This window comes from Pongo pygmaeus, chromosome 5, assembly GCF_028885625.2.
Source record: "Pongo pygmaeus isolate AG05252 chromosome 5, NHGRI_mPonPyg2-v2.0_pri, whole genome shotgun sequence".
NCBI lineage: Eukaryota > Metazoa > Chordata > Mammalia > Primates > Hominidae > Pongo > Pongo pygmaeus.
Genome location: NC_072378.2, coordinates 88,781,826 through 88,808,986, shown reverse-complemented (window position 1 = coordinate 88,808,986; position 27,161 = coordinate 88,781,826). Strand labels below are relative to the sequence as shown.

The window sequence follows — 27,161 nt, the reverse complement described above, 5'->3', positions numbered from 1 at the left end:
AAAGGGCAAGGCTTCCCACGGGCAAACTCGTTTTCACAGAGAAGAGGGATACGGGGCTGTGTGCCTGGGGAATCCGCTGTGGACAGGGAACTTTGAATGTTACGCTGAGGTCGTCCATCAACATATTCTTTATAGTTTATGCAGGGGTAAACTGTTGTGGCCCTGTTCCAGCACGCTCCCTAGTCCACCTCAGACACTCTCCTAAAAAATTTTTGGGAGGTAAAACATTGTATTACTTTCCTCTAAGTTTGATAACAAATTGTCACAAATGCGGAGACAACACAAACAACACAGATGTATTATCTTACAGTTCTGTGGTTCAGAAGTCTGGAATGGGTCTCGCTGGGTTAGAAGTAAGGCGTCAGCAGGGCCGTGTTCCTTTCTGGAGGTTCTAGGCAGCATCCATTCTCTTGCACTTCTGGGTTCTAGAGGCTGTCCACATTCTGTAGCTCCTGGCTCCCTTTCTCTGTGGTGAAAGCCAGCCAACAGTGGGCTAAGTTGTTTAAACATGGCATCACTCTGACCTTCTCTTCTGCCTCTCTCTTCCACATTTAAGGATACCTGTGATTACATTGGGCCCACCTGGATACTTCAGGCTACTCTCCCTATTGTAAGGTCAGCTGATTCGCTACCTTAATTATCTGCACATGTTCTTAGTTCTCCTTTGCCATGCAACCACACACACCCCCAGGTTCTGGAGGTGAGGATGTACAAATCTCTGGGGCATTATTCTGCCTACCACCGACATATATATGTAAAGTGCACAAGTCTTAAGTGTATAGCTTGAATTTTTACATATGTAAACAGTTACCCTTGAAAACACTATGCAGATCGAGATACAGAACTTTCCAGCTCCCAGAAGGCTCCCTCACACCCCTTCCCAAGGGTAACCATTTTTCTGACCTGTCTCCATGGACTAGTTTTGCTTACTCTTGAACTTCATGTAAATGAAATCATACAGCATGTGACCCTCTCTCTTGAAACAACCCCAACCATCTTTGGAGTGGTGGGACCATCGGAGAGTTTGCATCATTTTGAGGGCCAATCTGGCTCTCTGAGGCTCCTACGTATACGACCTTGAGAGCTGTAATTATGGTGCTACTCAGAAGAAGTCTCTCTTCCACATGACTATCCTTCAAATAGTTGAAGACTGTTTTCCGAAAGTTTTTAATTTTTACAAGATCAATAACCCATGCCCTTCAACAGACTCTAATATAGTGTGATTGTGAACGTGCCCACCCCGTACACTTCTCCCTGGGCCTGTGCTATTATTCACAGGGAGCTCTTGGTTCCAAACGCTGTCCCTCCTGGATGTACTTGGCTCATGCAGAGCCAGGGGAATCATCCCTTCTGTTTTCCTAAATGCCTATAAAAATCTTTTTCATGTCCTTCCAAAGCTATTTTATGCATATGAAATATGCATATATATTCTCCCCACCCCACTTTCTAGACGATTGTGCTATACGTACTCTTGTATGGCTATATATACTCTCATTGTTATTGTACTATACATACTCTTGTGTACATTGGTTTTTTTTTACTTAGCACTATATCTTGGGAATCTATCAGCTCATAAACAACTTCTTCATATTTTTAATGGTTTATTATTCCACTGTATGGATCTATCATACTTTATTTGCCAAGTGTCTTATTGAAGGATATTTAAATTGTTTCCACTATTTTGCTATCACAAGTCATATGTATATATGTCATTTTTAAAACTTCATACATCTTTAATTTTGAAAATCATAGGATTCTCTAAATAGATATGGAAAAAACTCTTGATAAAGAACACCTATTGATGACAAGAATCCTTGGCAAACTCTCCTTACAATAAGCAAAAAAAAATTAAAATCCAGTAGAAAAATGTGCAAAGAATAGAAATGGGCAATTCACAGAAGACGAAATCCTGGACCAGAAACATAAAAATGATCAGACTCATTGGTAATTAGAGAAATAAAAATGAAAACACTGAGAAAGAACTTTATACCTATCAGATAAGTGAGCCTTAGAAAGCTGAATCATGACAAGTTGAATCATGAAAGTCTCTGGGCTTTGAGGAGTCTGTCCTCGGCTAGTGAGTGTGACCATGTGTGCAGCACACAGGATGGGGTCGGCACCGTAGTCACCAGTTCCACGTGTCTGCCCGAAGTCAAGAACATGGAGCTGCACAGTATCGTGGGAATGGGAGGACTCTGGGAGGGGCTGGGGAAGTGAGGATCTGGAATGGGGAGACTGGTGAGCAGACAGCTGCCACTCTCCACTTTGGTCTGAAGCCTGTGGAGCTGGGAAGGTTGACCTTGTGGGAAGCCCCACTTCGGGCTGCCTCTGTGGGCCTGGTGGTGGGCTTGGGCTGCGGTTGGATAGAAGGCCTTTCCAGGATCCTGTCCCAGTTTACTTTGCCACACTTTCTCCCAAACAACAAACTTTTACATGCCCTATGCTACTCCTATATATTTTGCTTCCGACTCCACAAACAGTCGCATCTTCATGTCATTTCATGGTGACAGGGATAACGGTGGATATTGAAGCACTGTGTCTTCATCATCAGAAACCTCCAGTCCAAATCACCCTGGACTCTCATCGCAAGAGCCCTGTCAACTTAGTCCATTGGGTTTTTTCACTGTGAAGATAAAACACCACTTCTGCCATCAAGGCAGAGTTGTGAGATGGAATGCCTGGATGCCTGAAGAGGAATTCCTAATGAACAGGAAGAGGACATGGCAAGCCCAACCCCGGGGGAGCTGTAGGGGAAGAAGACAGATGGGTAGACATAGAGGTCAAATGCATGTGTCCTTGCTTCCCTCTGGAGAGCAAGATCGGTATGTGAGGGAGCCCAAGAACTCTGTGAGTATGGTGGAGGAAGGGGGCTGGTGGCTCACTGCCTGGGCCTAGCATGGGGAGGTTGCATGTGTGTGTGAGAGAGTGTGTATGTATGTGCAAGTGTGTGTGCACGTATGCAAGCCTTTGCTGCTACATTGAGTATGAGGAAGGAGTAGTGATGCAATCGTGATGGAGGGACGTGGCTGGACAGATGAGTTGAAGCTGAATGACTGCCCCCACCAGGTCAGAGAGGGGCATGACAGCCTTCTGAAGTCCATGAGTGCTCAGTGCAGTAAGCAGACGCGGGTGCTGAGATGGACAGCAGACCAACATAGGCTTCGGTCTGGACCCAGAGGCCCTAGCGTGAGAGGATTTCCCTGCTGGAGGCCAGAGGACCATGGATTTGCCAAAAGACAGATGAGGTCCTTTGGACCTCAGCAGACACCAGTCCAGACAAGCGCTGAGTGGCAGAGACCAGCCAGCAAGCAAGGATTCAAGGGCCCCCTTTTTCATCTGTGCCACAGGTCATCTACGGTGGGAGGAAATCTGAAACACTTTAAAACCTGGACTACACGGAGCTGCTGTTCATTACAACTTTTCCACACTTAACAGACATCTTGACAGACATAAGGGCTTGTGAGATGGATCAAAGAAACTACCTTTAAAAAAAAAAGTGCACATCTGAGAAGTGTGGGGGAATGATCTACTTGCCACACTACACTTATGCTCATCATACAACCTGAAGTGCCCTTCTTCCTCCCGCTACCTGTTAGAAGTAACTGGTGCTTCAAAGTCCAACCCAAATGCAGCCCGTTGGTGATGCTTTCTCCAGTGCCTGTGGCCTAAATTCAGCAAAAGCTGTCTCTTGTGTGAAATGTTCTCCAATGCCTTTCGTCGGACTTCACTGATCCTTCCTCTGGATCATATTATGAATGCTTCTTTTTCACTTCTGTGATGTGTCCTGAAACAGAGTCAGTTGCTCCTCTCCATGGATTTTAAGCTCCTGGAGGAAGGAACTGTGGCCTATGCATCTCCATATTGTGAAGTGCAGTCTGCTCAGGGCTTGGTCTGGTGGACACAGTCAGGACAGGTATGAACCACTCAGTCGTGCAGGCACATGGACCCTAGGAAGCACTGACACATGAAAGGTCTTATTCAAATTCATCTCTGGTGTGGATCTATGTCTTTAAATATCGTGACACTTAAAATATCAAATTCAGAGAAACAGTGAAAAATCGTTATTAGATACTTATTTTTGCTTCAATTCATTATACAAGTTTGACAAAATTTCATCCTAAGGCGAGACCTTGTGAGAGAGCCTGAAGAATTCACTGAGCGCAGCATTTCCTTGGGCAAATCCTTGCTGTGTTCTTGTTTCACTGTAATGTGGCAAGTTCTCCTTGACTGATAATCCAGAACTTTAGAAATAGTTTAAAAAATATATCCATAATAACTGGGAGCACACATTGCTGACAAGGACCAACTTTTCTTCAAGAGTGGCTCACAGATTTTTCTGCTGCTGGCTTCCACCTTTTATTCCATGGCACACGTTGGAATGCTCCATTTCCGCCCACTCTGCTGGAGCTGAGCAAAACTGTATTCACCCATGGCAGCAGCTTTGGAGCCCAGGGCCAGGAGACAGTTCAGGACCCTTGTTAGGGCCTGTGGAGTCTAGGGGCAGCCGGCAGTAAGCTGGCATAGCAGGCAGCCCATCTTGGGTGCCTGTGATCCCCTCAGGAAATCACATTTGCAGAGTGTGGCCCTCAGTGACATAGACACCAGTGCTAAGAGGTTGGCAGAGTCATTCCTTCCTCCAATGTGTATTCAGCCCCCTTCAGACCAGACTGTCTGCTCTGTGAGTGCTGAGGGAAGTATAATGAGGAGTAAGAGCCTCAGGCTCTGTCCTCTAGGTAAGTGAGTTAGGCCATAATAATAATGACAATGTTGATGTAACTATGTGTGTGTATGTGTATATATATATATATTATTTTTTAATTTTTTATTTTTTAGACTAAGTCTCTGTCATTCAGGAAGGAATATAGTGGCATGATCTTGGCTCACTGCAATCTCCGCTTCCGGGGTTCAAGTGATTCTCCTACCTCAGCCTCCAAGTAGCTGAGATTACAGGCATGTGCCCCAACACCTGGCTAGTTCTTGTATTTTTAGTAGAGATAGGATTTTGCCATGTTGGCCAGGCTGGTCTCTAACTCTTGGCTTCAGGTGCCCCACCTGCCTCAGCCTCCCAAAGTGCTGGGATTACAGGCTTGAGCCACCACGGCCAGACGATGTAACTATTTATGGAGAACATCTTATATGTCAAACCTTTCCATGGGTTTTACATGGACGAGCACATTTAATCCTAACAATAGCCTGATAACCATATGAAGTTGGTACAATTATTATACCTATTCTAGAGATGAGGAAACTGAGGGAAAGAGAAATTATGTGTGTACAAAGTCACACTACTAAGAAATGGTGACAAAATTCAGATACAGGCAGTGTATCAGTGGGGTTTTTTTTTTTAACTTCTTTTGTAGCTGGCATAGTGGCTCACACCTGTAATTCCAGTGTTTTGGAAGCCTGAGGAGGGAGGATCCCTTAAGGCCAGGAGTTCCAGGTTATAGTGAGCTATGATCTTGCCACTGCACTCCCGCGTAGGTGACAGAACAAGACCCTATCTCTAAAAATAAACCAAAAAAAAAAAAAGTTTTTTGAATCACAGTCCTTTGAAAGTCTGTTTCCCGGAATAGTAATTAAAAATATCTGCCTCTCTCTGTCTCTGTCACACACACACACCAGAGTGAGCACACACCTGCATGTGTGCACACACACACACATGCACATTTCTACATGCAGTTTCAGGGTGTTCACAGAATCCCTGCACTGGTCTTCAGGGACTCCATGGACACAGGGCTCCCCGCTGCCTGCCTCACACAGACAATCTCAACACGGGGATGATGGTGGACAACAGAGCACAAACACAAGCAAACTGTCAGGAGCAGCTGTGGGTGGCATGAAGGACACCCAGAGAGGGGATGCAGGGCCAGGCCAGGGATCCGAGGGACAGAGAGACGGCTCCACCCTACTCGGGAGCCAGCTTTGTCTTGTAGCCCATGCACAGGGCATGGTGGTTTCTCGGGCTTATCCTCCACTTCTTGGTATTGGTCATTCTTGGTACTGGCCCATACTGTGAGCCACAGCAAACAGAGGCCCCTCAACCACTGCAGAGCTGGTTGGGGAAGCCAGGAGTAGGGAATTCAGGGGCCCGCTTCCTGAGTCCAGGTTGGTGAATGACCCACCTGTGGGACCACAAAGCCATCAACACCTCCCTTCCTCCTCTTCCTCCCACACCTCAGTGGAACTTTGTGCCATTTGACCTTAGATCTTGGTCTCTATTGATTGATATGCCAACCTCCCCGCCCCACACTAGTGTGGGTGGGTGGGAGGGAGTTGGGGGGTTCTAGTGTTTTCTTGAGTGCAGATTTTGGAGGCTGACAAAGCAGAAAGACAGTTGCTCTCCCTGAAAGTTGATGAAGGAAGCAGGTGAGTGTTACACTAGGAAAAGAATGGGATGCTGTGGGGACCCCACAACATTACCCAGGGGCTCAGGAAAAGCCCCCTAGAAGAAAGGTAGAGTTTAAGTTGAGACCCTAGTCGGTTTGCCTAGATTTGAGACTCAAGCCCCTCAGCCTCACCTTCTCAGACAAGCTTTTAAGCCACTGTTTCCAAATACTGGTTTCTCAAATATTAATAAGTGTTATTTTTCTTTACTATTTTTAAAACTTTGAGCTATAGTACACATAGAGAAAAGGATGCTAAACAAGTGTACAGTGAAATAGCTTAAAATAAACACCCAGGTGAACCATCATTCAGATCAAGAAAAATAATATTTCTATTCCCCAGAAACCCATCACCTCTCCACATGCCCTTCCAGTCAGGTACCTTTTGGCCATTACTTCCTTGACTTTTTATGCTTTCATCTCCAACATACATAATCTTCAACCCCATAATTTAGCTTTGTATGTTTTGGAATTTTATATAAATGAAAGCATACAGTACATATTCATCCATAAGATGAAAATCTCTTACGTTATTGCATGTAACTATGAAATTCCATTGTATGAATATACCACCATGTATCCTGTACTAGAGACAGACATTTGGGAGATTTCCAGCTTTTAGCTATTACAAAGAATGCTTTGTGAATATTTTTGTATATGTCTTCTGGTGCATATTCACATACATTTCTCGAAGTACAGTCCCTGGGTCATGGGGTGGACATAGCTTCCATTTGGCTAGGTAATGCATTGAAAGGTAGTGGTACCAATTTGCAGCCCCCCCCACCACTGGCAATGTATGAGAGTTCCTGTTGCTCCATATCCTTGTCAACACTTGGGGTAGTCACCCTTTCATTTGAGACACTTTTGTTAGTATATAGTAAGAATATCTTATTGTGGTTTTAATGGAGCTATTAATGAGGTTGAGCACCTTTCCAGATGTTTATCATTTTTGTTGTTGTGGTAGTAGTAATTATTTTCTTTTCTTTTTTTTTTAGATTTTAGATTCAGCAGGTACATGTGTGTTTTTGTTAAATACATGTGTAATGGTGGGCATTGGGCTTCTAGTGTACCCCTCACACAAATATGTTTATTGTTAATTTCCTCTTTTGTGAAATGCCTATTCAAATCTCTTGCTTGTTTTTGTATTGGGTTGACTTGTTCTTAATGGAACTCTTAGGAGTTATTTATATATTCTGTATACTAGCTCTTTGTCAGTTATTTGTATTACATAGTATATTAGTCTATTCTCATGCTGCTATAAATAACTGCCTGAGACTGGGTAATTTATAAAGGAAAGAGGTTTAATTGACTCACAGTTCAGCATGGCTGGGGAAGCCTCAGGAAACTTACAGTCAGGGCAGAAGGCGAAGGAGAAGCAAGGCACCTTCTTCACAAGGCAGCAGGAAGGAGAAGTGCTGAGCAAAGTGGGGAAGAGCCCCTTATAAAACCATCAGATCTTGAGAGAACTCACTCACTGTCACGAGAACAGCATGGGGAAAACCACCCCCATGATTCGATTACCTCCACCTGGTCTGACAAGTGGGAATGATGGGGATAATGAGGATTACAATTAAAGATGAGATTTAGGTGGGGACAGAAAGCCTAATCATGTCAAATAGTGAATATTCCAATACATGAACATGATATATTTCTCCATTTATTTAGGTCTGCTTTAATTTCTCTCAGTAATGTTTCATAGTTTTCTACATGGAGGACTTCAGATAGTTTCATAGACTTATTTCTATGTACTTATTTCTAGGTACTTTTGATGCTTTCATAAATGATACTTTAAAAAAATCATTTTTTTAAACTCTGCTGGTATAGAGAAATGTAATTGATTTTTATATACTGACTCTATATTTAACAATCTTGTTAAACTCTTTTATCAGTCTAATAGTTTATCTGCAATTTTTAAATTTTATGTACTCAATCATACAACATGCAAATAATGTCATAACTTTCCACCTGCCATAACTTTTTTTTCTTTTCCTGTTGCACTGGCTAAAACCTTCAGGACAATGGTAGTGGCATCAATGGCATTCTTGCCTTATTCACAATTTCCAAGGAAGTCTTCCAACAGTTTACTATTAAAGATGGTATTTAATGTAGATTTTTTGGTAGCTCTCCTTCATCATATTGAGAAAATTCCCTTCTATTCATTTTTTTAAAAATCATAAATAGGTACTGATTTTAACAAACGCTTTTCTGCAATTATTGAGGTAAAGAATTTTCTTTTGTAGTCTGTTAATGTGGAAATTTATATTGATTCTAAGTTTTATAGTTTTCCAGTTTTATGCAGAAACTCTCAATCTTAATGTTTAAAAATCTATTTGCACGTAGTAAACTTCGATATTTTAAAGTCTACCTTATTTCAGTATCCAAAGACCCCTATGGATCTGTTTATATTCTTTATTTTCCTGCTGGTTATTGTGTATGCCTTATTTTCTGATGTGCCTGCTTATTTTTGCTTATGAACTTATTATATAATAATATAAATAATAATTTATAATTTAATATAATGATTTATAATTTATATTTATATTTTATATTATAATTTATATTTATAATATTTTAATAGAAAAAATTAGAGACCAAGGATGATGTTATCTTCCTCCAGAGAGGATTTATGTTTATTTCTGCCAGTTGCCTGGTGGCATTAACATCCGAGGTTGCTTGAGGGGACTACCACTCCAGAGAGCTTTAATCCATGTTCAGTGAGTGACATAATTTAAGCTGCGAACCCTACAAAGGTTTACCTACTCTGGTCCACCTTCATTTCTAGAATGCAGTCTTTGGGATGTACAGTAGATGAAGTACGAAGCTCCACTAAGTGAGCACTTGGGCCCTAATCCTGTCCCACAGCCCCTTGAAGTCATCAAAAGCATCTCTCTGCCTCCCAATTCCCCTCCTGAGTTGGCAAATGCCCCTAGGAGAAGTAGATCCAAATACTGGGCCATCCCCTTGGGACTCTGCTTCACCTAGACCCCCAATCCTGGCCTGTTTTGTTAACTTTGATGCCTCCAAAAGTAAGTTTTTCTTGTGGCACATTGGTTCACGCCTGTAATCTCAGGACTTTGGGAGGCTGAGGTGGGCGGATCACTTGAGGCCAGGAGTTTCAGACCAGCCTGGCCAACACGGTGAAACTCCATCTCTACTAAAACTACAAGAATTAGCCGGGTGTGGTGGTGCACACCTGTAATCCCAGCTACTTGGGAGGCCAAGGCACGAGAATCACTTGAACCCGGGAGGTAGAGATTGCAGTGAGCTGAGATCATGCCACTGCACTCCAGCCTGGGTGACAGAGCGAGACTTTGTTTTAAAAAAAGAAAAAAAAGTAAATTTTTCTATTTTTGTCCAATTTTTAAATTTTCAATAGAAATGTTAGTGTGAATTACTTAGCTTGCTATTACTGGAATTCCTTGATTGATTTTCTAGTGTTAAAACCAGTTTTGCATTCCTGGAGTGAACCTGATTTGGACATGATTTATTATCTTTTTCAGTGTTTTGCTGGATGTGATAAATCCCTAAAGTGTGCTTTCCAGGACCCTGAGAAGAAAAATTAAGGCGGAAAGTTAGGAACCAAGAAGAGCCCTTGGCTAAGCATGTATTTCCCTTATGCTGCCTTGAATTTGTCACCTAACTGGCTACACTGCCTGAAATCTCACCAGAGAAGAGAAATCCCAAAGAGAAGTCTCTTTGCTTTACCAGATCCCTCATTATTTTTTTAAAAATTATTTATTTACAGGCAGGGTCTCACTCTGTTGCCCATGCTGGAGTGCAGTGGCGCATGCTCACAGCTTACTGAAGCCTGGACCTCCCTGGCTCAAGCCATCCTCCCACCTCAGTCTCCCGAGTAGCTGGGACTACAGGTGCATGCCACCATGCCCAACTAATTTTTGTATTTTCTGTAGAGACAGGGTTTCGCCGTGTTATTGAGGCTGGTCTTGAACTCCTAGGTTCAGATGATCCACCCACCTTGGCTTCCCAAAGTGTTGGGATTACTGATGTGAGCCACTTCACCCAGCCCAGCCCCTCTCTTAAAGCAGAAAACCCTACAGCAGTGTTAAGGGGCCAAGCCTCGTTAGTTGAACGAGACTACTTTCCTTCTAAATAGGACTTGTTAGGACTTAGCCCCACTCAAAACATAAAATTGTTCATGGAAGAAGGAGAAAGACCAGTAATTTGCAAGAATTTCTCCCAAATCTAGGTTGGGAAGGGCCACAAAGTGAAGATCTTGAGAGCCAGGCAGTGGGGCAGGTCAAAGGCAGCACTCAGACCAAGGAGGGCAGGGCCTTTGGTCTCTGTTCAAACTTGAGGTGCGAGTTTCCCTGAATGGGAAGGCTTTGGGACCTCCTGAATAGAAAGATTGTTTTCCTCCAACAACCTGGGGCACCCGAGAACTTGACCTGCACTCTGCACGGGCAATACCTCCAGAGCACTGATGCCTCCCTTGCAGTTTTTATCAAATTTCTCCTTAAAAGGGCACTGGAGCTCTAAAGAGCAAGCCAGGCCCTGATAACAGACAGACACAGTAACTAACACCAAGCCAGCTGACATTTTATCTGGAAAATGCCTGAGCCAAAACTAGCTCCTGGTCAAACACTGTGCATGTTATCTGAAAACCAGGCTACTAGAACATGAATCCAAGAGGGCCATCACTGTATTGTTTCTTCCCTGCAGCTCTTGGGACTTCTGTATCCAGCAGGTCACCTGGCACTTTAGAGAAAGTAGGTACAGGAGAGATGGGGAACGGGGAGAGTACAGTACATCTTCCACAGGAGGCTGTGCTACCCCGGAATTTAAAGTGCCACTCTGGGCCATTTGAACACCTCAGACTAATGAAGGGTCCCCAGGATGAGGGAATGAATGGTGTTGGAAGCCTCTAGCAGGGAGTGGGATCTAGGTACTAGGAGACAGCTCTGGCCAGGCTGCCCACACACCCTCCCTCGGGTTGCAGGGCCCTCAGGGGAGAAAGATAGGCTAATTGGTAAGCCCGGAGGAGGGGCCTCCTCCCACAGGGACCATCCCATTTCTGGCACCCTCAAAGCACTTCCGGAGCCTGGAATAAAAAGAGAATGCAGGCCGGTGGGGTGGCTCACGCCTGTAATCCCAGCACTTTGGGAGGCCGAGGCGGGTGGATCACTTTTGGTCAGGAGTTCGAGACCAGCCTGGCCAACATGGTGAAACCCTGGCCTCTACTAAAAATACAAAAAATTAGCCAGGTGTGGTGGCGGGCGCCTGTAATTCCAGCCACTCAGGAGGCTGAAGCAGGAGAATTGCTTGAACCTGGGAGGCAGAGGTTGCAGTGAGCCGAGATCATGCCACTGCACTCCAGCCTGGGCGACAGAGCGAGACTCTGTCTCAAAAGAAAAGAGAATACGGATGACTGTCAGAGCAAAGATTTCTCATGGGCCCTGATCTTAGCTATCATCTGAGGAACAGAGAAAAAAAAAAATAGAACGTTCAACTTATACCCTGATTTATCTGAGAGGGAAAAATTAAAGCATCGTACTTATTTTCTTTCACATTTAAGAACACAGAAGTCACCCAACCTCACCAGTAATGAATAAAATACCTCCATTCTATCAGGCTCAGCCAAAACAGGAGATCTTTAACGGTGGGATTTCAAGTGTTTGCAAGCCTATGGGGAGCCGTGGGGGACTCAGTGAGGCCATCCCCCGCCCTGGACTACTTCCAAGAGGACCTCTACCCTGCATTTGGGCTGGAGCTGAGGACTGGGCTTTCTAGTTCCTACATACGCAGTGTGGGAATCTCTGGTCCTCCTTCCTTGCCCGTGGCCAAAGTCTCAGCCCCTTCCAGTTCTGCTCATTGCTCAGGACTCAGACTCACCAAGTCCCCCTAAGGTTCTCCCCGCTCAGACCACAGTGAGTCAGAACGTCCTGATCCTGTGTTCCCTGGTCAGGGCTCAGAGGACCCACGTGCAGCTAGGCTGGCCTCTGGACAATGCCCTCTCCCGCTGAGGCCCAGCCCAGCTGCACCTGACTTCCAGTGTAATGGCATTCATTGACACGCCTGATAGATGCAGGTTGTTGGTTTTTCCCTTTCTAAGTTTAAAAAAATATTAAAATCCAAAAAACATTTTACTAAAGCATAACATACACACAGAAAAGTGCACCATTATAAGTGTACCACTCACTACATTCTCCTAAAGTGAACTTGTCCACGTAACCATCACCCAGTTCAAGGAAAAGGACAGGACCCCACAGACAAACTCGGTTTTAGAAATCTTGCCGTAGGCCAGATGAAGTTCAGTGCTAGTTTCCGTGCTGGGTTTTCTCATACTTCTAATCTGACATGGCCTGACAAGGTTTCATTATCCTTTGCTGTGATGTGACATTGCACAAGAAAGATCTCGTCTCACCCTGGGTTGAAGGCCTCTAGAGGGCTGGACCCCAGCTATATGTCAGGGTCTCTGTAGGTAGAGCCTGAATGACCGAATGAATCCAGACCAGGGCATGAAGGTGCCCAGCCCAGAGTTGGATGCTCTTAGGCCTCATTCTCTTTTTCAGACGTCACAGGAGGCCCAGTGACCAGGGTCTCCAGTCAGGCACTAGAGCAACATTATTACCTCTACCCTACAGAGACAGCCCTGGGATGTAAAAAGTAGTGATCAGCTCATTGATTCATCCAATAAGCATGGATTACACATTCAGCCTGGCCCAGGGATGGCACGTAAGGCAGGCACAGTCCCTGACATTGTGGAGAGAGCTCAGACACCCAACAGGTCAGGAACTAGCAAGAAACCCTCATAGAACTCTAAACCTCTGCCCTACCCTGCTCCAGTCCTGGCTCCCCGGGGGAAGCCAACTGGGGCTGTTCCCAGCCCGGAGGTAGAGAGGAAGGTGCCTTAACCAGCTGTCTCTGCTCTTCTGCAGGCCCTGCCATCCCGGTGGGCGTGGACGTGCAGGTGGAGAGCCTGGACAGCATCTCCGAGGTGGACATGGTATGCAGCGGCCTCCAGTGAGACAGCGTGAGAGCCTGTAGTGTGGTGGGCCTCAGTGGTGCAGGCTGTGCCCGTGTGGGCAGAGCGGGAGCTGGAGGTGATAAAACGGGCACTTGGAAGTCGGCCCTGGAGCAGTAAAATCTAGAGCGGGCATTCTCGCTGCGTGGGTAAAAATAACCTAAGGAGTTGGTTAAATGTGGGTTCCTGGGCCCCATTTCACACTTCCTGATTCAGAATCTCTGGGAGTGAGACTTTGCATCTTCAACACACTCCACAAATAATGCAAGTGATCAGGCGAACCACACCTGGTGGGGTACTGGAGGTGGACAGTTTCAGGCTGAAATTTTGCAGCTTTCTGATGTTCAGTTCCTGCTGCAAGTGCAGTTCCCCTACTCACTCTGTGGCAGTGTCCCCTACTCCATGTCTACCCCAATTCTACCACCACAGGCCTGGGTGTCCTGCAGGGCTCACAGTGGAGAGGTGCGCCCCCCACCCCAGGGCCCCAGCCTCCTCTCTTCCTTCTTCTGTATGCCTCTCTTTCAGTTTGCAAACTTCCTCTTTCTTCTGCCTCAGGGATCTTGAGCGTGCTTCAGCTCTGGCCCTTCCCACAGCTTTCTCCTTCTTATCCTTCAGGACTTAGCTAAAATGAGACTTCATCAAAGAGGCTTCCCTCACCTCCTGATCTAAAGAATTTCTGTTTTTTCTTCATAGCCTACATCATCATTTATAATTGTGCTATATATTTATTTGGGGAGTTTTCTTATATATTGGTTGTTTTCCATGCTTGACTATAAGCTCCATGAATGCAGGGACTCGTGTTTTTCTTTACCCCAATATCTCCAAGTCTAGTCCAGTGTGGCCCCCCAGGGGCCTTGAAAATGTGTGGAATAAATAAAAATTGGGGAGGCTCCACTGGCCAGCACTGCATCCCACTTGCAATGCGGTCATCTGCCCTTGAAAAGTGGGAACGCCCCTTGCTCCTAATGGACCCAGCATGGCAGAGCTGATATGATTGATACTGAGGTTGTGCACCCCCCATAGCTCCAGCACCTGGTAAAATATGGGGCCCAGGTGTGAAAGGTGCAGGTATGACAGTTTCCAAGATGCTAGATTGTACATTGCCAGCCCCTTTGGATATCCAACAGCTGAGCCCAGTTCCAGAACCAGCTGTGTCTAGAACAGCCTGGCTGCCCTAGACTGAATCAACCCAGATGTCTGTGCTGAGTGCGAAGACTTTTGTCCCGTGTGGCTCAGGATCGCAGGGAGAGGTGTCTAGAATGACCTGCCTCTCACAGAGCAACCACCAACCTGTGGGAAGGCAGGTGGACTCCAGCAGTAGGTAGGTAACATCCAAGGTAGCCATACACAGCTGGTGTTTGTGAATCTGCAGTTCCCCTGGGCGATGGCCCTCAGAGCCTGCTCTTCAGCTCTGTGACCAAGAAGGGAAATAGCCAGAAGGGGCATTTGGCTGGTCTCTTCCTACTCATGTATTGGCTGCTCTCCTTGTGTGTAGAAGGGGAGTTCCTGGCAGCTGCTGATGCACTAGGAGCCAGGATCAGTGTAGGGACAGACTCTTATGCATGCACTACCCCAGTGCTTGCTCATTCTTTCCTCTCTTCCTGGGGCTCCCTCTGGGCCCACCACAACCATGCACTCTTTCCAGCCTTCCTCCACCCAGAAGAGGATCTTTTGGGCAGTTATTTTTCCATTTGCACCTGTGTCAGCTTTGGCTATGGGGAAGGACCAAACTCTTAAGGAATCAACCATGCAGGCAAGGAGACACTTTTGAACAAGATAAGATTTCGGGCAGAAATTATAGTAGGTATGCAGCTGCCCATCCCCTCATCCATTTATCTCCCTGATCTTTCAACCAGCAAATATCTATTGAGCGTCTATTATGTGCTTTGCCAGGCACTAAATTCTGTGATGAATGGGGATGCAATGGTGGGCAAGACACAATTTTTCCTTCAAGGATCTTACAAGCCTAATCGCAAGAATCCTCCTAAGAGGGACATTCGACTATCCAGGTTTCTGGAAGTGGCCACTAAGCTGAAATGGAATGGTTAGCCAATGGGTAAGGAACCATGTGTGCAGAGGTCTAAGTGAGAGAGAGCAGAGCTTTGGAGAAATCCTTCCCCACTGGCCACCAGGCCAGGCTGCGAGCATCACAGCTGCAGTTTTCATTTGCAAAGCCTGAGGGGCTGGTTGCTCAGTCTCCTGGGCTCCAAGCACATGATGCATAAAAATGAGCCACTCTGCGATTCCTCAGGGATCTAGAACTAGAAATTCCATTCAACCCAGCCATCCCATTACTGGGTATATACCCAAAGGACTATAATTCATGCTGCTATAAAGACACATGCACACGTATGTTTATTGCGGCATTATTCACAATAGCAAAGACTTGGAACCAACCCAAATGTCCAACAATGATAGACTGGATTAAGAAAATGTGGCACATATACACCATGGAATACTATGCAGTCATAAAAAATGATGAGTTCATGTCCTTTGTAGGGACATGGATGAAATTGGAAATCATCATTCTCAGTAAACTATCGCAAGAACAAAAAACCAAACACCGCATATTCTCACTCATAGGTGGGAATTGAACAATGAGAACACATGGACACAGGAAGGGGAACATCACACTTCGGGGACTGTTGTGGGGTGGGGGGAGGGGGGAGGGATAGCATTGGGAGATATACCTAATGCTAGATGACGAGTTGGTGGGTGGAGCGCACCAGCATGGCACATGTATACATATGTAACTTACCTGTACATTGCGCACATGTACCATAAAACCTAAAGTATAATAATAATAATAATAATAATAATAAAAGAAAAAAAAAAGAAAATAAAAAAATGAGCCACTCTGTTTCCAACTGCACAGTGCCATCCTGCCACAGGGCTGCAGAACTGTTACCTCTGAATCTGGATGCTGAGCCTGAGATGTCCACCACAGTAGTGGATGATCGGTTGATTGTAAGGATGAAAACCTTCTAAGCCATTTTTGTCTGGTCTCACCCCGGCTCCCACAGGACTTCACTATGACCCTGTACCTGCGGCATTACTGGAAGGATGAGAGGCTAGCTTTCTCCAGTGCCAGCAACAAGAGCATGACCTTCGATGGCCGGCTGGTGAAGAAGATCTGGGTCCCTGATGTTTTCTTTGTTCACTCCAAAAGATCGTTCACTCATGACACCACCACTGACAACATCATGCTGAGGGTGTTCCCAGATGGACACGTGCTGTACAGCATGAGGTAGCTTTCCAGGGGCCATTGTTCCTCTGTCCAGTGCCGTTCCGGTATGTGTGGTCAGGCCCTTTGGCCCTGAAGACGGTCACTGCAGTTGGGTCTGTGGGTTCCTGGATGGGAGGAGCCTTCTGATGCTAGTCAGAACTATCTAAACATGACGTGGCCACCCCAGCAGGGTACAACTTCCCCATCACTGGGGGTCTTAAGCTTGGGTGAGAAGACTACTTTGGCCTGAATGAGACAATGACCTTCCACATATTGTACCTTCTGTTCCCTGAGAGCATGTGATTCTAGTTGATTGATAATAAAGATGAAAAAAAAGCTTTAAAAAAATAGATTAAAAAAAAAACCCCCCCGCCCCCCCAAAAAAATAGCTACTGTGTTTTGAGTGCTATTGCAGATTGGCTTCTGGAGTATGGGGAGTCACGTAAGAAGTCATGTTTCACATCTTTAAAAAAATGCTTTTTTCTTACTCGTCACTGATGAAGCTCATTGTCCCACATCCCCCTGGTCTGCTTGTACAGTTCACCAGAATGCAATGCTGACACTAGACCCTTCTGGCCTTCGGTGGAAGTTGACGAGGGGGCCTCCCAGTCATCTCTGGAGGAGGTGGCCCTGCTGGCTGAGGGCAAAGCCCAGAGAGAGGCACAGGAGAGAGCCATTAGCAGCCAGCACCACCAGTGGCTGGGGAAGGGGAGCACCAGCCCAGTAATGGGGATCTGGCAGAGCACTAATACTCTACTACAGAAGACAAAACTCTAGAAGTTAAGGTTCTATAACTCAGATAACTATGTTTCCAAACTTCTGCAGCAGATGTGAGGAGGCAGCTGCTCAGTTGTGTGCTGTGCCTTCTTGCTCTGGGCAGATGTAGGAGCCAATAATTCACTGCACAAGCCAATATGTGACTCTGGGTTGTCTAGGATTACGGTCACTGCCATGTGCAACATGGACTTCAGCCACTTTCCCCTGGACTCCCAGACCTGTTCTTTGGAGCTGGAGAGCTGTAAGTATCAGCATTCCTCATTCCTTCGCCTTCTTTCCTCTCTGATCTTTGTGCCATTTTAGTAATCATGAGACTGAGCACTGCCTGCCAGCATTAAGACCTATTTACTTCTGGACTGGCATAGGATTTCCCTGCTACTTCACCCTGCATCAGAAGCGAAGGAGTCAAATTAACTTGTTTTCCTCTTCCCAAAGATGCCTATACAGATGAAGATCTGATGCTGTACTGGAAGAATGGGGATGAATCCCTAAAGACAGATGAGAAGATCTCCTTGTCTCAGTTTCTGATTCAGAAATTTCACACAACTTCCAGACTGGCCTTCTACAGCAGCACTGGTAGCTATCTTTTGCCACAATCTAATTCAAATGTGCAAGAAAGCACATTTGAATTCTTCTTCAGCCTTAACCCCAAGGAAAATATATTTTGTGTGTGTTTTGTTTTTTGTTTTGAGACAAGGTCTCACTCTGTCTCCCAAGCTGGAGTGCAGTGATGAAATCATGGTTCACCGCAGCCTCAACCCCCCAGGCTTAGGTGATCCTCCCACATCAGCCTCCTGAGGAGCTGGGACTACAGGCACTGCCACCATGTCCAGCTAATTTTTAAAATTTTTTTGTAGAGATGAGGTCTTACTATGTTGCCCAAGCTGGTCTCGAACTCCTGGACTTAAGCAATCCTCCTACCTCGGCCTCCCAAAGTGCTGGGACTATAGGCGTGAGCTATCATGCTCAGCCTAAATTTTGATTATTAAAATAATGTAGCCTAGAATAGGTTCTGGCTTCTACCTACCAGGAGTTCGAGACCAGCCTGGCCAACGTGGCAAAACCCCATCTGTACTAAAAATATAAAAATTAGCCAAGCATGGTGACATGCGCCTGTAATCCCAGCTACTCGGGAGGCTGAGACAGGAGAATTGCTTGAACCCAGGAGGCGAAGGTTGCAGTGAGCTGAGGTCGCGCCACTGCACTCCAGCCCGGGGTCAGAGTGATACTCCATCTCAAAAAAAAAAGAAAAAAGAAAAGAAATTAGCCAGGCATGGTGACACATGCCCCTGGTCCTAGCTACTCAGGAGGCTGAGGAGGGAGGATTGCTTGAGCCCAGGAGTCTGAGGCTGCAGTGAGCTATGATTGTGCCATTGCACTCCAGCCTGGGCAATAGAGCAAGACCCCGTCTCTATTCAAAAAAATAAAGAGAGAGAAATAGAATAAAGGTTCCCAGGAACTCATGGGTGGGGGAATGGAGATTTATTGTATAATGGGTGCAGAGTTTCTGTGTGGGATGATGAACAAGTTCTGGCAATGAATAGTGGTGATGGTTGTACCATATTGTGAATAACATACTTAGTGCCAGTGAACTGTACACTAGCCTGGGCATTGGAGGCCTGGGTTGAACCAAGCTCAACTGACTCTAGCTAAGGCTTTGGAAAAGTCTCTAAGTGTCTCATTTCCTCATGTCCCAAATGTCAGACTTTAGAATCATGTGAACAGCCTATTTCTTTTTGTGATGGATGTGGAGTTTGCACGATAAAGAGTTAGGGTATCACAATAAAGGTGACAATTTCACAATAAAGGTGACAATTTCACAATAAAGGTGACAGTGACCAGAGCCTAGCTCTCCCAGCTCCTGCCCCAGTGGCATTGGCCTCAACAAAATAGAACTATTCCAACCTCTTATGCTTTTGAGCAGCAAGTCACTCAAGAAATATGGTTGTAATTTGCAAATTACAAATACAGAACAAACAACTATAGCCTAGGCAACATGGCGAAACCCCTGTCTCTACAAAATAATAATAAGAAAAAAAAATTAGCTGGGCATGGTGGCACACACCTGTAGTTCCAGCCACTCAGAAAGCTGAGGTGGGGGGATTGCTTGAGCTTGGGAGGCTGAGGCTGTAGTGAGCTGTGAGTGTGCCACTGTACTCCAGCCTGGGCTACAGAGCAAGACCCTGTCTCAACAACAAACAAACAAAAACCCAAACGACTAAAACTTCCCTTCTGTTTAGTTCTGCCCTTTCCCAAAATACTGTGAAGAGAAGTTAGGTAATACCAACTGAGATAGTAAACGTACTAGATATTGGCAAGATATTTATATATAGGAGAAAGGGCTTAGATTTTGGAAAAGAAAGGTATTATATTAAGCCAATTGGTCATTAATTTCAACTTTCTGTTGCTGATGAGAGCCATGTCAGTGAAAGACGGGTTCCCAGGGACACAGTTTGCTTTCACCTCTCAGATAGAACCTCATTGGCTTCTTCCTGCATCCCTCAGGCTGGTACAACCGTCTGTACATTAACTTCACGTTGCGTCGCCACATCTTCTTCTTCTTGCTGCAAACATATTTCCCTGCCACTCTGATGGTCATGCTGTCCTGGGTGTCCTTCTGGATTGACCGCAGAGCTGTGCCCGCCAGAGTTTCACTGGGTAAAAGCATTTCATAAGGTGTGGTAGGGTGGTTATTTTTTTCAACTTATCACTATGTTTACAAAAAGTAAAAATCATTACTTAGAGTTCTTAACTGATGAGCTGTTAGAGTCAGAAGGAGCAACTTCTCACGTTTCTTGCCTTTACCATCTAGATGCTGGCCTCACTTTCCTCCACATTATGAGAGCCAGAGGGAGCTAAAACAACATCAACTGTGATTGTATCGCTTCAGAAAGATTTGGGGTACAGACTTCGACAACTGGCAGTATCAGAGCTCAGTATTTAGATAAACAAGATGATTCTGCAAATGCCAACAATTCCTTCTGTAAATACAAAAACTTCATTTGCTGGCCTTGTTTAGACAGACTGAAGGCTTGGAGGCAGGGCACAGAATATGAGATTTCTGGGAAAAGGAGGACCACGTTCCCTGGAGCTGTGGTTTAGCCTTTTACAGACCTTGAATTCCAGAGTGAAAGTTTACAACATGTCATTGTAAATTTAGACAACATTAGGTTGGGCTTTGAGAAAGGTGAGGGTTTAAGCAGCAAGACAGAGTGAAGAAGAATCCCGCATGACGGGCCTCTGGGTATTTCCACAGTCTTCAAGGACTTTAGATGAGAGAGAATATGCCTATTCCTTGAAGTTTGGGAACGTTCCTTCAGAGGCGTCCTTTAGTCGCTGTCTTTAATTCCACATGAGAATAGGTCCTCTCCTTGTCAGCCACATCACAGAAACCCAGCCTTTCAGGTGCTTGAAGGAAAATGAGACAAGCAAGCGGGATGGCTCTGGGGGGAAATAGGCCTGGCTGCTGGTGGGGCAGATCCTTGCCCCTCTCCGAGGTGGAAACACACCTGGGACTTTCTCATGTGGTTTAAGAGATAGAGAGTGTAAAATCGTGACTTAGTGAGATGCGGGGGCAGTTCTAGACCGCTGTCAGCAGCCCAACTAAGGCCGGGTGTTGCAGGTATCACGACAGTGCTGACCATGTCCACCATCATCACGGGCGTGAACGCCTCCATGCCGCGCGTCTCCTACGTCAAGGCCGTGGACATCTACCTCTGGGTCAGCTTTGTGTTCGTGTTCCTCTCGGTGCTGGAGTACGCGGCTGTCAACTACCTGACCACCGTGCAGGAGCGCAAGGAACGGAAACTGCCGGAGAAGGTGAGAGGGCTTCTTCGGCCCTTGTCTAAGTCCATGCTGCTGGGTGAAAGTGAAGGTCTTCTGGGCGAGGGGGCAGAGGCAGGGGTTGCATGTAGAAAAAGGAGATATTTGTGCAAAACGAGGAGGATCTTGTTTTAGAATAGGTTCTGGCTTCTACCCCAAAGGATTCCAGAAAGCAGAAGCTCTTTGGACAAAGACTAGGAACCGGAAGACTTGGGTCTCAGACTCAACTTTGACACCTATGCTGAGCCTCAGTTTTCTCATCTGTAAAAGGGAGATTACAGAACCCTCACCTCTACTGTAAGAGTCACATGAGATAATGTATGTGAAAGTTGTTTTGATCTTTCACATATATCAGGATCTAGACAAACAAACTCTCACTATTATTACTGAATATGTCTAGGGACAATGCCTCCCTGTCTTATGACCAGAGAAGGGAGAGTTCTAGAACAAAAAGTGCCTTTATTTATCAGTGCCCAGTGAAAATTCAGCCACAGTAAGGACTAAAGCTAAATACCTTATATATATTTCTTTAAAAAAAACCTTTTATGTGTAGATGCAGAAGGAAATTGGAAATACTATACTATCAGCCGGTCGCGGTGGCTCACGCCTATAATCCCAGCACTTTGGGAGGCCAAGGTGGGCGGATCACCTGAGGTCAGGAGTTCAACACCAGCCTGGCCAACATGGTGAAACCCTGTCTCTACTAAAAATACAAAAATTAGCCGAGCATGGTGGTGCACGCCTGTAATCCCAGCTACTCGGGAGGCTGAGGCAAGAGAATCGCTTGACCCGGGAGGCAGAGGTTGCAGTGAGCTGAGATTGCACCACTGTACTCCGGCCTGGGTGACAGAGCAAGACCCCATTTCAAAAATAAAATAAAATAAAAATACCATACTATCTATAATGTACTGTACTGTACTATATTATACTACAGTTGATCCTTGAACAAGGCAGGGGTTGGGGGGCTGACCCCTTGTGCAGTAGAAAATCCAAGTATAACTTTTGGCTCCTCCAAAACTTAACTACTAATGGCTTCATGTTGACTGGAAGCCTTACTGATAAGATAAACAGTCGATTAACACATATTTTGTATATGTATTATAAACTGTATTCTTACAATAACGTAAGCTAGACAGAAAATGTTATGAAAATCATAAGGAAGAGAAAATGTCTTTACAATTCATGAAATGGAAGTGGATCATCATAAATGACTTCATCCTAGTCATCTTCACTCTGAGTAGGCTGAGGAGGAGGACAAAAGAGAAGGTTTGGTCTTACTGTCTCCGGGGTGGCAGAGGTGGGAGAAAATCTAAGTGGATCTGCACAGTTCAAACCTGTGTTGGTCAAGGGTCAACTGCAAACTAGGAGACAGAATACAACTGGGAGATTTTACAAAGCCAAGCTCATGAGCCTTTGGCACAGGGAGGCAGTCTTTTCCATTCATAGTCAGACTCTTATTCATTTTGGTGTTAGGTCTGTGCAAAAGTAATGATATAAACTGCAATTACTTTTGCACCAACCTAATACTAAATAAATAATGCTGACTTGCTATCTGATCATTGCCAATCATTGCACTAATCAAAATGGGTGTTCATCTAAAAGCTGTGGAGATAAAGGGACATGAAAATCTCATATTTATGCACAACCAAGTGACCATTAGCCTTTTAGCATAAGAGAGCTTTTAAAATTAAAATAATTTATTTTTGCCATGTAACGACATTTTGGTCAATGGGACCTTTAAATTTTAGGAAAAGAGAATACGTTGCCTTTTCAAAAATTGTCTTTCAACACCTGCATTATACCTGTCAAGTATTTCCACATTGTCTCTGTTAACTTTAAAAAAATCAGAAATTTATAAATTTGAAAAAGGAGACTTTATTTCTTATAAAGGATTCCAGTCTGCAAGGTGGCCATCCTGCAGGCTGGGGAGTGCAGCCTCCTGTAAAGACCTGGAAACAGGCACTTTGAAGGAGAAGGTGTTGGAGTAGGGGCTTCATGCTGAATATGGCTAAATATACATATTCAACAGGCTATAGGAAGATTTATGAATATTTATGAAGGTAGTCCTGACACATGCCTATTGAACAAATGTGCATGTAACATACAACCCATGTTCACCCTGGGGTGGAGGCTTAACATTTCAATGTATTACAATTAGACCCTATATGCAAAGGGGACACAAAGGCACTCAAGTGAACAGCCTCTGTAAACTGACCAGGACTGGTCCATGATTGATGGTCTTATCAAGAGAAGGTTACTAAAATCACTCTCTTGTCCAATCAAAGCTGTAGTTATGGCTGGTGGAACAGGGGCCAGGGGTTGGTTAGTCAGTGTCTGATGGTTGGTGAGCTGCAAATTTTTTTTTTTTTTTTTTTGAGACAGGGTCTGACTCTGTCACCCAGGCTGGAGTGCAGTGGTTGCTAACTGCACTCCATCTCCTGGGCTCATGCTGTCCTCCCACTTCAGCCTCCCAAGTAGCTGGGACCTTAGGCATGCGCCACCACGCCCAGCTAGTTTTTATATTTTTAAAAGAGATGGGATTTTGCCATGTTGCCAAGACTGGTTTCAAACTTCTGGAGTCAAAGCCATCTGCCCACCTTGGCCTCCCAAAGTGCTGGGATTACAGGCGTGAACCACCGCACTAGCCCCAAATTGTTTTAACATTGTTTATCTCAAGGCCAGTGCTTGTTTAGCTGAAAGCGAAAAAGAAAAACATTGTGGCAGTTAGCACACAGTGTGTTCTTTAAGCGCAGGGGTGTGTGACTTCAACCTTGCCCTAGAATGGCCTTAGGTACTGTTTGTAATTTGGTATCTTATGGCCATAAAGAATCTGTTCTGTCTTACAATCTCTATTTCAGCATTAATGCTGGTCAGTTGTGTCTAAATCCCAAAAGGGAGGAGGAATAACAAGGTGTGTTCGGCCTCTTGTCCCGTCATGACTGGGAACACAGTTTTTAAGGTTTCTCTGGGGTTCCCTTGACCAAGAGGGGGGTCAGTTCATCAGTTTGGGGGCTTAGAACTTTATTTTTAGTTTACATCTCCAAATATATTATACTAGGTTGCTTATTTTTAAAGCTCTAGTCAAACATTTTTTACTTCAGAAAATTGACTTGTTTAAACTTCGGTAATTTGTACACTGATCATTATCACAGGACTTTGGACCATATGTAAACACTTTTGATTTATAAATCATTAGACTTTCCTGTATAGAGCAGTTGAAAAAAATAGCAAAGCCTTCATCTGACAAACAGGGGCTCACAAACGAACGGTTTACTGGCACAACTTGCCCTGTTTCCATATCAGGTCGGATCTTTGCCAGCAATTGTATGACTTTGTTTAAAGAGACAAGGAAGTCGTCTAGGGAGAGGGCCTCAGGCCCCTAAGTCTCCCCCTCTGTCTGTGTGAGAACAGACATCCTGGAGGTGAGAGCTCATACTCTGCTGTTGTCAAATGTAGGATTTAAGACCAAGAAGCATAGTTGCTGGAGATCAGACAGAGGTGAGAAGGCACCATCTGCTGCCTCACAGAGAAACTAATATTCATAGTATTGAAATGTTTCCCAATAGAGCTGAGGTTCCTAAGTGGATGCCATGGAGTACCTTCCCTGGAATCACCTCCTGAGTCTGTTAAAAATAGATTCCTGGGTTTGAGACAGGGTCTCAAAAAATAGATTCCCTAGACCACACCCTAGGTCTACTGATTCAGAATCTTTGAGGATGGCACCCTGGAATCAAGATTTTAAGCAAGCTCCCAGGTGATTCTGATGCTCACTGAAGTGTGATTTCCACTCTCTAAAGGTAAAAGTTGCCTGGGACCCGTTAGGCCCACCCCTGGTTTGAATGGCAGACAAGTGCAGGCGAGAGCATGAGGGAGCATGTGGGAGCCCAGGGCTTACCTCCCCTCAGCTGCTCCAGTACTTTGGCTGATTAGCCAGACCTTGTCTGACATGCCAAGAGCCACTTCCTCTTTCTTAGAAGCAAGCCAATCTGGAAAACAGCGGTTTTATCCTAATTTTTGATATTTCCTGATTTGAACTCAAAATCTTAGGAGAAAAGTCTATTTTCATTTTAGCAGAAAGATTTTCAGTTTAGAGCAAGGAGAAGAAGAAATGTGCCTTAAATAAATAAACAACCCCCCAATGATAATATCACACAATTTTATCAGTTTGGGTGTGATTATATCTAAATGCAAAGAGTTGAATAGGGCTGGGTATGGTGGTGCACGCCTGTAATCCCAGCACTTTGGGAGGCCAAGGCAGGTGGATCCCTTGAACCCAGGAATTTGAGACCAGCCTGGGCAACTTGGCAAAACCCCATCTTACAAAAAATACAAAAATGAGCTGGGTGTGGTGGTGTGTGCCTGTAATCCCAGCTTCTCGGGAGGTTGAGGTGGGAGGATCCCTTGAGCCCAGGATGTGGAGGCTGCAGTGAGCTGAGATGGCATCACTGCACTCCAGCCTGGGTAATAATAAAGCAGGACCCTGTTTAAAAAACAAAACAAAACAAAACAAAAAAAAAGAAAGAGAGAGAGATGACCTCTTACCTTTTATCCCCAATTCCCTTATAGCTATGAGTCTATGATAATTATTCAAAAATTGTTGGCTGGGTGTGGTGGCTAATGCCTGTAATCCCAGCACTCGGGAGGCCGAGGCCAAGGCAGGCAGATCATTTGAGGTCAGGAGTTCGAGACCAGCCTGGCTAACATGGTGAAACCCTGTCTCTACTAAAAATACAAAAATTAGCTGGGCATGGTGGCTGGCACCTGTAATCCCAGCTTCTCAGGAGGCTGAGGCAGGAGAATTGCTTGAACCTTGGAGGCGGAAGTTGCAGTGAGCCGAGATCGAGCCACTGCACTCCAGACTGGGGGAGAGAGTGAGAGTCCATCTCAAAAAAAAAAAGAAAAAAAAAAAATTGTTACTGATGGAAAAAAGACACAGAAACTAATAATGAAACAATCATGCCTGATGAAAAAAAATAGCCCCCCAAACCACAAACAATTTCTTCAAGGATAAGAATACTTCAAGTAATTCTAATTCTGCATAAAATCATTCATCTATTTTTGCATTCTAAAGCTTTATGATACTCATCTGAGAGTTTCAAGATCCATAACAATAAGAGGCAGGTTGTGAAACTTCATAATTTCACTTTTCTAGATGGAAAAACAGAGGCCCTAAAGAGAGAGCCAGGTCAGAAACATATTCAAATCAACGCCAATTGGCTGTGTCAAGTGGGCCTCCTGCTCTCAGTCAATACCAAGCATCCAGGCACCAGTGGAAACCCACTCTCTAATGACTAAACTATGGGGAGAAGTCAAGTGAAACCATTTCCTTTCCTCCCACTTAGAAAGTCTTATACATATTTTCATACTTGCAAAAACTATTAAAAGAATCGGGTCATATACATTCAGGTACCTAGCACCTAGATCCAACATTGCTAACATTTTGCCATTTTTGTGTGGCAAAAACTGCACCAACAGATACGTGCTTATATGGAGAAAATGTATTCTATGGAGAAAATGTATTCATTCTGAATGCATAATACATTTTCTCCATATAAGCACGTATCTGTTGGTGCAGTTGAACTGTCTAAAACTACATTGCAGATACCATGACCCTTGACTCTTAAATGTAACTTTTTAATATAAGGACACTGTCTACCTCATCATCTTTTTCTTTCTTTTTTTTTAAAAAAAAGAGACAGGGTTTTGCTCTGTCACCCAGGCTGGAATGCAGTGGCATGATCACTGCTCACTGCAGCCTTGACCTCTTGAGCTCAAGTGATCCTCCTACCTCAGCCTCCTGAGTAGCTAGGACTACAGGTACATGCCACCATGCCTGGCTAATTAGAAAAAAAATTTTTTTTTTTTTTTAGAGAAGGAGTCTCACTATGTTGCCCAGGCTGGTCTTGAAATCCTGGCCTCAAGCAATCCTCCCGCCTTGACCTCCCAAAGCACTGAGATTATAGGCATGAGC

At 44.9% G+C, this 27,161-nt stretch overlaps 1 protein-coding gene across 1 annotated transcript in view; it reads left to right on the top strand.

Annotated features, from left to right (window-relative positions):
• GABRR2 (gamma-aminobutyric acid type A receptor subunit rho2) overlaps positions 1–27,161 on the top strand; it is a 58,113-nt gene that overhangs the window by 29,895 nt on the left and 1,057 nt on the right. The window contains exons 3-8 of the mRNA XM_054491115.2: positions 13,280–13,347; positions 16,389–16,612; positions 17,527–17,609; positions 17,804–17,944; positions 19,874–20,026; positions 20,991–21,187. Of these exons, the coding sequence (XP_054347090.2) occupies positions 13,280–13,347; positions 16,389–16,612; positions 17,527–17,609; positions 17,804–17,944; positions 19,874–20,026; positions 20,991–21,187 (866 nt within the window). The remainder of the gene's footprint in view (positions 1–13,279; positions 13,348–16,388; positions 16,613–17,526; positions 17,610–17,803; positions 17,945–19,873; positions 20,027–20,990; positions 21,188–27,161) is intronic.